Here is a 9,934-nt window from a genome sequence, read left to right as displayed (position 1 = left end):
CATAAAAGCAGTGAGGTGGAGGTCTTATTTTATCTGTTTATTATCATTTAAAATATATTAAAATTTTAACATAGCAGAAGCAGGAATTTTAATTGTACGTGGCAGTCAAAAAAACAAAACAAAACCCAAACAACAAATAAAACATTACAGAAAGAAAAATGCACATGAACCAATAATACATTAAAATTCCATTTAGTTAAGGTGAGGATCTAAAGAATGAAATATAAGTACACTTCTTAGAGAAGAATTTTTTTTCCTTCGGTGACTTGAAGTTTGATACACTCTCCAAGCAACTTTCTTAAACCGCAAGATTCTTTTTTTTTTTTTTCTCGGTACGCGGGCCTCTCACTGTTGTGGCCTCTCCCGTTGCGGAGCACAGGCTCCAGACGCGCAGGCTCAGCGGCCATGGCTCACGGGCCCAGCCGCTCCGCGGCATGTGGGATCCTCCCGGACCGGGGCACGAACCCGTGTCCCCTGCATCGGAAGGCGGACTCTCAACAACTGCGCCACCAGGGAAGCCCTTTTTTTTTTTTTTTTTTTTTAAACCCCAAGATTCTTAACTGAAGCAAGTAGGTACTGCAGGTCTGACTCATTTTATGTATTTCTTTTCTCTCCCACCTGCAAAAAAAAAAAAAATACAACCCCTGCCCCCCAAAAAAACCAACCAAAAAGATGGAGCTCCCATACTGTGAGGCTGACTCCACGTAACTTCAGCTTCAAATGTAGTCACTTACACAAAACAAATAAGGGCTGATAACAAATAAGAATTGTTTGAACATATCATAGACATACAGCTCCCCACTTTATAAATCTTCCCTTTAATGGAGTGTCTCTGTAAAGATGTACCCAGGGCCCCCATGTAACACGGCTCGTGGCACACACGCAGACAGCCCGCAGGACAAGTCAGCCCCCCTGAGGTGACCCTCAGAGCGGAAGCTGTGAAGAAGTGGCGGTGGCGGGGAGGGAGGTGTGTGTCTGTGTGAGGACACGGGTCCCTGCGGGGACACTGCAGGTGGAGGGTCCTCAGGAGAGTCCTGCCAGCTTCTGCCAGGTGCCCGGCTGGCTGGGCACACTCGGGAGACCCTGGCAGCACAACTGAGAAATGGTTTGTGGAACACAAAGGAGAATTAATAGATCATGAAAACATGTGCTTATTATTAATTTTTTTTAACGATCCACGCTTTCCTGAGTAAAGTACACAAATCTCACAGAAGTCTGTTTAAAGCACCAGGCCTATCTCTTAGACTCACTGCACCCGGAGGGCAAATCGCAGCCCAGCTCAGAAGCCGTTCTGGTGAAAACAGAACAATGTGTGTGTGAAAACCGTTTTCCTGACACTCTACCACTGGAGAGTTGCATCCTTGTAAATGGGAAGTGGCCTCCTCCGGGGCGAGGGAGAAGGATAGAGGTGCGCGTGTGTGGGCTTCTCTGGTCTGGTCGCTGCAGCACGTCAGAGCCGAGATGAGGGCGGTCAGAAGCCTGCATGTGCCTGGGCCTGTGTGTCACTGGTGCTGGACCAGCCATCACACCCTCCAAACATAAAAACCGCAGCCACTTTACAAGGTCCAGATCAAACCTGGACATGACCACGGGCACACCGAAATCAAGTTCATGTGGCTGATGCTCCCGCTGAGAGAACAAGGCGTGGTGGCCGCAGCCCATCAGGTGCAGAGTTTCCCCGTGCCTTCCTGGCCCGAGACAGCACCTTCCCTGGCGAGGTCCTGGAAGCTTCTGAACGTGAGGATGGAGCTGTAAGTCTTCAGGGCTGGGCCCAGTTTGATCTTCATCACCTGGACAATGTCCTTCTGTGTCAGGAGGAGGAAGGCTTTGCCATCAATCTGCTGTAGATCAATAAATCAGCACAAATAAACATATCCTGCTGTTCAAGTCTGGTTGCCCTCCAGGGGCCCCTGGGTGCTGAGCTGTGTGACGGGGTAGCGGTGGCCTACCAGAGCTTGGGGACCACAGACCACGACGGCATCTTAGTCCAACCACCGTCAGATTCTGTTTTCCCCAGAATGCTGAAGCTAAGTTAAATTAAAGAGGAGTTCATTCTATGAAATGTGAATTCAGTGTACATCAACTGTCCCTAGGCTGAATTTCTATTGTTACATTTTTAAAATTTTGGACTGAATTTGTATCAAGGGCCTTAACAATAACCCACTTTCATCTACCAAGTGAAATCTCCAGGAATGTTTCCCATGAGAACAATGAACAAGAGGGCGCGATGGTGTTATTTATAACAGTGCAACACTGCAAACAACTGGGCACTCCAGAAACAGCAGAAGGAAATAAATGACAGGGTCACCTAGGATGAGGGACCAGGCAGTCACCAAAATTCATGTTACAATGAAACAGTTAATGATTTGGGAGGTTTTTCATGGATTGTCACGCAACGAAACGTGATCTGATGATACAGAAAGATCTGTTTTAATTTGTAAAATTAAATGTGCACGATCGCTGTAAACATACACAGAGTTAAAATACTTGAAGTCTTTATACCAAATGTGAAGGGGTTTCGGCCAGTGGTTTGGTTTGGTTTTTGTTTTCTCCTTTTAACCCTCCTGTATTTAAAATGACTCCTGCGACAAACACCCTTATAAGCAGAAGTACATTCAAAATGCAGGCTTTATTTATTAACTTTTAACACATACTGTGGTCTGAAATGTCATGGCTTTCCTGAGGTCACGTGATGGCCAGTGCCACCTTGCAGGCCGTTTTTCCGGTTTCTAGAAGCCCCAGGGTGGTCTCAGAGTTTGAGTCCCGGCGACTGTGGCCTGTCCCCCAGTCACGCTGCCCGTTTTCACAGATGGGCTCAGAAGGAGTCCAGGCTCCAGAACCAAGAGGACAGAATGAAGTTTGCTGGGGTGACACCCTTCCATGAACCCAGCCCTGTGGCTCTAACCCTTTTCAGTTGACGATACAAACCATGGTGTTAGTGTCTCCCTGAGGAAGGAGGGCTCCCTGGGGACCCCACGTGGGGCGTGGAGAGTTTCAAAAGGTTCCATGTCTAATATATTGTCTAATGAAGAATCGTCCATCTAGAGAGCGGAATCCCCTTCCCATGGGGTAACGTGCACATTCCCACAGCGGTGGAGAGCACCACCCTACGGCCATACCCCAACCCTCAGAACTTCAGGCAAGACTCGCGGGCCAAGTGGCCGGTAGTCCTAAGAGTGAAGCAGTGATGGTTACCATGCGAACAGTAAGCGTTTACGGAGCTTCACTAACCCTTCTCTGTGCTGATCCCACCAGCAACCCCGGAGGCAGATGAGGAAACCAACAATTTCAAGGATTGTGTGGTTTCTCCGGGTCCCCCTGAGTAGGGGCAGGGCAAGGACAGGCAGGACGGTCCTAATTCCACTTGGGAGCAGACAAGCCCCCCTTTTCCTGGGTGCAGGCCCGTGGCAGGTCCCCTCTGCCCCAGTGTGGCTGCAGTCACAATGCAGGTATTAACCGAGTGACGTCTCCCAAGAGTCCCTTTCACAAGCGGCTGCAGAGAGGAGGCTGCAGACTCCAGCGACAATGCACAGCTCACATCAGCGACCCAGACAGAGGCTGCCCCGCTGGGCCCCCTCCTGCCTGGATCTCTTTCTCTTGCCTCCCCCAAACTGCCCTTATTTACACTTAAGTAAATGGAAACAAAGCACTTCCGGGCCTAGTTGTAGAGAAACATATGTAATTTTTCCATTTCCTACCTCTTTCTTGAAGCACTTGGCATGCTCTTCGCAGCCCAGCAGAGACCGTACGAACTCAGCCACCTACAGCGCGAGATGAAAAGCCTGATTCAGAACGTGCACCGGAAATAATACCTTGGGTTGTAGTCATTCAACATTTGAGTAAAATACACTTTGAATCCCTCAGACACTTGGGATTTAAACAGTAGCTATGAAGCCCCAGTAGCACTCGCCAGCTCGGAAGTGAGACCAGCTCCTACTATCTTTTCTGGCCTCATTGTCAGGCTGACCTACATAGGGTTACAGCCACCATGGTGCCAATGACAGCCTCCATCTGTGTGGAGCCCTGGCATCCTGGAACCTTCCATCGTCTGACCCTCCTGTCCAGCCTGGGGGTCAGGGAGGGCAGGCGGCAGTGGCCTGTGCACAGCAGTGATGACAGGCACCGTCTGCCTTTCCAGACCTGGGCCGTCCCGTCTCCCATACCCGAGCCTCCAGGGCCTCCCCCAGCGTCTGGCCAACAATGGGGACTCGGACCTCCCTGCGGAGGGAATTCCCACAAAAATGATGAGGAAGCTGAAGCCCAAAGAGGTTTAATAACTTCCTCAAGGCCACACGTGGCCAGTGAGTGCCCCGGGGCAGCCCTTCTCCACCCTGGACATGCACTGGAGCCACCTGGAGAGCTTTAAACACGATCTCAGGCCAAGCTTACGCTGCAGAGACTCTGAAACAGTCAAGCTGGATCCGGCGGAGGGCTGGGCACGGATTCGATTCCCGGGTTGGTTCTAATGCGCACTCAGGGCCAAGGCCCTCCCCCACCACCGCCCCAGCGCGCGCGCGCACACACAAAGACACAGACACACACACACACACACGCACACACAAACACACGAGGCAGGGGAGGCCTGGGAGGCCATCCAGGCGCCGCCGGGGGGCAGGCTGCAGCGGCCCCTCCGCCGGACGCTCTGAGGGCTGAATGCTCCGCAGGGGCAGGGCCCCAGCTGGGGGCGGGAGGTGCTGAAGGTGAAACCCTGACGTGGGGTCACAGGGGACAGCTGGGGGCGGAGACAACACGCTCAAGGGCAGGTTTCCTGCCCAGCGCGACTCCAACGCTGGGCCTGATCCTTCTTCGCTGTGGGGCTGCCCTGCAAATGGCAGGGTGTTTGGTGACATCCCCGCTAAGTGCCGGGAGCAGCCCCAGCGCGCACGATTGTGACAACGAAAAACGAGTCCAGGTGCTGGCGACACCGCCTGGTAGGAGCCACCGCGCCGAAGGAGGGCTCTTCTGGGATGGCTCTGTCACAGGAGGGGGCCGTGGGTCACAGTAGGGAAAGTGAACATAGAAAAGTGGCTCTAGGAATTAGCTAAAGACACACCCTGGTGCCTCTCAATCACTGGCTCCCCTGGGGAAGCCATGCCAGCACCAGGGCCCCTGGATGCCCGGCCTCCGGGACCAGGGACACGCCCCACAGGCAGTCTCTCGTCAATACACGCTCCAGGAACTTCTGTTCTCAACACAGGGCTGAGTGTTGCTCTGATGGTTTTCAGAGGTTAAAATGTCCTTTTCTGGGCAAACAAATACAAATTTAAAAAAAGGATCACGTTGCCTCTTCTTAGTATTGTGAGCCAGGAAATCACTGTCCATGTCAGAGGTAGATTGGATTTTAAGTGGGGATAAATAATGTGCTAAACCAAAGAGTAAACAGGGCTGCGCTGTGGGGCAGGTCCTCGCACGGTCCTTGCTGTCTTCCTCGGACAGTTTTATTACCACCATGTCTGAAATTCTCTGTCTTTTTGGAAACAGATTCTGATTCTATTCAACCTGCCTTTTTCCAAAGTAAAGAACAAGTTCCATGAAATCTACTGAGGCAGACTCTTCTGGCCTGGATCATGATTTGGTATCATTATTCAGTACAGCCAGTCAGGATTTCTTCCCCCAAGAATAAATGCTATTTTGAGCTTCAGTAGAAAGCCCATTTGCTGCAGATTTCCTCGCTGTAAAGTGGTGAAGGTCACTAGACCGCAGAGCAGTAACGGAAGGGTTTCCTCTCACGCCCCCCCTCAACACGTGCTTCCTTTTTCACGTCGTGGTCAATGCGGAGAACCGTTCACACGGTTCCATGAGTCCACAGGGGAGGAAGCTGCCATCCCGTCCTTTGCCTCCACCCAGGACAGCTGTGCGGACTTGGCTGTTTTCCCCAGGTGATGGCGGCCCTGCTGGAGCCCAGGGTGGCCGGCCTTGGCCTTGGCCTTGGCCTTGGCGGGGGCAGCACACCTGGTTCCCCAAGTTCTTGGGAGCACAGTGTCCACAGCAGACACCCCGGTTTTGTTTTGGAAGGACGTGGAGTAAGTTAGTTCCAGGGATGACACAGCAGTTTGGAAAGACTAAGAAATGAAACTGCAGGCTCTGAGCTGAGCCCTTTACTCCACCCAACTTCCTTCCCAGGCAAGCTCCTTTTCCTGGCATCCTTGGGCAGCCCAGCAGGCCTGCTTCCTTCAGTGTAGCTGCTGCTTCCTTAAATCTCTCCCGATGCCGATGTTCCCATCTTGCTGAGCCAGCGCCGGGTGCCTGACTGTCCTGGCTTCGGGTCCACTGGGGACCATGTTTCCAGCCCGGGTCTCATTTCTTATCAGTGGAATTTGTTAGTTGCCCTTTTTCAGGGCCCAATTGTATAAGGCTGCTATGCTTAGGTAGCAGTATCCTGAATTTTTCAAAACACTCCCTCCTGGGCAAAGATTGCTTGGAAAGCGACCACCATCTTTTAGATCTAATGGACATTTAGGGAGCCCTTGGATAAGGCCAGGGAGATCTATATGTGCTGCTTTAAAAGGCATTTTTGAATGTAAGAAATAGAAGTACCCATATGGGCACCAAGCATCCCCGAGTTGCACCCGCGGCTGTAGTGTGTGTACGTGTTGCATCTGGCCTGCGTGTGCCCATGGACGCCTGGCAGGAGGGGCTGCAGAAAATTCGTTTCCTAATTCATCCACTCACTCGCACATTTGTCATACACCTGCTCTGGTGTACTTGCTATAAAGATGTAAAAAGATATAAAAATAATTTAGTCCCTACTCTTAGATGCTTGTACCCTTCTATAGAACATTTCCATGACCACAGAGTAAGAAATACGCTCCCCAGGGACCACAGCTTGAGCGTGTGCACACTCACGCATTCCTAACGAAGGTTTCACAAGACAATAACCTCTACTACAATGATGTACTTGCATCTGGTCTTGTCTCTCCTTTTAGAACCACTAAACTAACTTCACAGCCTGCCGGTGCTCTGAAAGAAATTGCTCTGGCAGAAACACCACAGAAACAGCAAAGGAGTTAAAAGCCAGCCCCTGCCTCCAGGCAATGTGACAAAGGTCCATCAGGTAACACAACTCTGGAGCGGAGGTCTCCTCCCAGCCAGGACGGCTAAGAGGGACTGTCCTTGTGCTGCATCTCCTGCCAGAGACACTCACCCGCCTTAAGTGTCCCTGGATGGCACTTAGCACAAGGACCCACAAGTCATTTTCCACACACCCTGTCCCTGGCCCCTGAGCTCCCGTTCCTGCCCGGTGGGAACAAAGCAGAAAGGCATAGCCCCGCCCCGCGCGCCCTGAACTGCCTTCTCAAGCCCTCACGACCCGACTCGCCACTCTTAGTGCAGCATCTGGAGCAGACACAGTGGCCCCTGTGGCTGGTACTCACTGGGATCCCCCCTAGGGAGCCCCCTTATTTTCAACAATACAAACCCATCACAACGCCCACACTTTGACCACTCAAATTTTCTTCTTAAGGACCAGTTTTTGTGCCAGGAAATGTGCTACAGAATGTGAGAATACAGAGAGAAATTTAGGATGTGGTCCTCGTCCTCAAGGGCATCTAATTCGGGAGCTATCAAGACAGAGGTACATCAGTGTTAGGGACTAACCCAGACTGTTTTCTCTGGGATGCATCCCGTGGGCAGCCACGGTCAACGAAGTGCTCCAGGAAGCCAGCCTCTCCGAAGGCTGCTTTCGTCTTAATCTAGAAAATGTCTAAGGTCACCTTGGGCAGGAAAAGGCTGGGATCCCGTGTGTACCCATCACAGAGAACTCAGAACTGTGATCGCAGCTTCCTGATCATCCTCCGCGCCATCTTCGGTCCTCCCCGCCCCCTAGTGAGTCTCTTCCTTCTGAGACCCGCCCCATCCTAACGATGGACCAGGTACTTCCCTTTAATCACCCTCCAAACTTCACTTTGTTCAGTGTCAGACTTGAAACTGGTCAGATCAGAGGCCCCACCCCTGAATTTCCCATTTATTCCCTAAATAGTGTGATCCCTGCTCCTTTGGTGTGATGCTCCCCCCACCCCCCAAGAAGTTAATAAAAGCTGTGGCCCTCTTCTTATGGGGAAAAACACACATTCTGTACACAATTTTCCCCAATCCCCTGAAGCCCAACCCCACAGCACTAGCCGGGAACCCTGTGACCTGGGACGCTCACTTCCAGCCTCCACCTGACACTCTTCTTCCTCGGCCTCCCCCCAACTTCTCGCCCCTCTTCCTGCACTTCCGCTTCCGCCGTGGACCCACCGGCCTCCATCCCTGGCCGTGCTCTCTGGGGATCGTGCCTGGTGAAGCCCTGTCTCATGTAACCTGAGGGGACCCTAACTCAGAAGGTCCCAGAATAAATTCATCCTCTTATCCCTTGGCCCCCAAACTGGATCCTGTCCCCAGAGTCCCATTCTTTGACGGCACCACTACTTTTCCATTCTTTCCGATGAAGTGTGCGGGCCTTGTAGTTCTCACACATCATTATCCTAATTAAGTACCAAACTGCGTAGCGCTGAGAGTGTAAATGGAACCACGCTGGCTCATTTCACCTCCTCGTCTTGTGCCTCCTCTATTTCCTGTGCTGTGGCTTCGTCTGCTGAGCCCAGGTGGCTCTGGACAGTGGCGCCCAGCCCGGCCCCTTCTTACTCTCACCCTCCTTGCTGGCCTGTGCTGTTTTCATCTCCCTGAAGCACCAGCTTCACAACATGACTTTCTGCCTTAGAACCTAAGAACCTGATATTGCCTGACTGGTGCGCCTGGCCCATCTCCTGCCTGCTGCAGGTCGCCTTCCCCAAGCCCCAGTGGGCAGTGTGCTTGGGGTGCGGTGAGACGTCGGCTCAAGACCTGGCTCTGACCGTGCGGCCTTAAGGGTTTCCTTAGTCTCCGGTGCCTCCACTTCCCTGTCTGTAAAATGGGCAAATAAGCGTGCATGCCTCACTATCATTACATCAACACTGTTCACTACCATCATTAATGTCAGTAAGGGACACGTGTGTCTGTCATCCTTGCACGTGTCACACTCACTCCCACTTCTATAGTTTTCCTCCCCCGCATGGCGTCCCGTCTTTTCTCTGCTTGGACTTACTGCACTCTTGTTTCAAAATGCAGCTCAGATGCCCTTGCCGTTCACTCAACAAACACTTACTGGGTGATCTCCTCAGTGCCAGGCGCAGTGAGAAGCTCTCAGGACGCAGGCCGAGTGAGTAAGGTCTCCGCTCACGTGCTGGAGGTGCAGGGTCAGCAGTGAGCAGCCGAGGTGCAGCCACGGAGACTCTCGGAGGAAACGGGGGCCCCGAGGGACGTGGGAGCAGCCTGAGGGCTCCTGCAGGAGGAGAGCCTGCGCTGGGCAGTGACCGTGCACGTGACAACAGTACACGGGGACTAGGGAGGCGCAGGGCGTGGGGCCCAAGGTCAGGGGTGGGCGGACAGCCAGGCAGGTCCTACGGGCTCGTCTGGGGACCAGGATGCTGTGCAGAGCTCGCCCTGCTCTGCCCAAGGGACTCCGTCGGGATGCAGTCGCTCTGCACACGTGGGGCTGGGCTGGACGTCTGAGCAGGACAGTGACACGCCAGGGGCCAGGAGCACAGGAAGAGGAGGGAAGAGGGGCCACTGTCATCCAACTTAAACGGTGCAGAACCTCAGATGAATGGCTTGAAGGTCAAAAGAGAGAGAGACTGCCCTTGAACCCTGGGTTGTTATTTCAAGGGCAAAACCAGCAGTGCTTTGATTACAGACACAATAGGTTTTAATTCAGTCGGCTTTGTAAACTGGTAAAAGTTCACAGATGGGCGGGCGCAGACCATGAATACTCTCTAGGGAGCAGGGTCACATTTACCCCCAAACAACCCCGCAGCACCTGGCATGTCCTGTCACCTCTCTGTCCTGCGGGACCCACAGAGCCTTGGAAGGAGAGGGACCAGGCGGGCGGGGAGGGTGTGCTGGGCCCCGTCCATGC

General features: G+C 52.7%; 1 protein-coding gene across 1 annotated transcript in view; it reads right to left on the bottom strand.

The window, feature by feature from the left end:
- Positions 1-1,661: 1,661 nt before the first annotated feature.
- Positions 1,662-9,934, bottom strand: part of L3MBTL4 (L3MBTL histone methyl-lysine binding protein 4) — a 400,149-nt gene continuing 391,876 nt past the window's right edge. The window contains 2 exon segments of the mRNA XM_060118356.1: positions 1,662-1,841; positions 3,699-3,761. Of these exon segments, the coding sequence (XP_059974339.1) occupies positions 1,662-1,841; positions 3,699-3,761 (243 nt within the window).

Source organism: Mesoplodon densirostris, chromosome 15 (assembly GCF_025265405.1).
Source record: "Mesoplodon densirostris isolate mMesDen1 chromosome 15, mMesDen1 primary haplotype, whole genome shotgun sequence".
NCBI lineage: Eukaryota > Metazoa > Chordata > Mammalia > Artiodactyla > Ziphiidae > Mesoplodon > Mesoplodon densirostris.
Note: the sequence above shows the minus strand (reverse complement) of the source record. Positions and strands in the feature narration are given on the sequence as shown.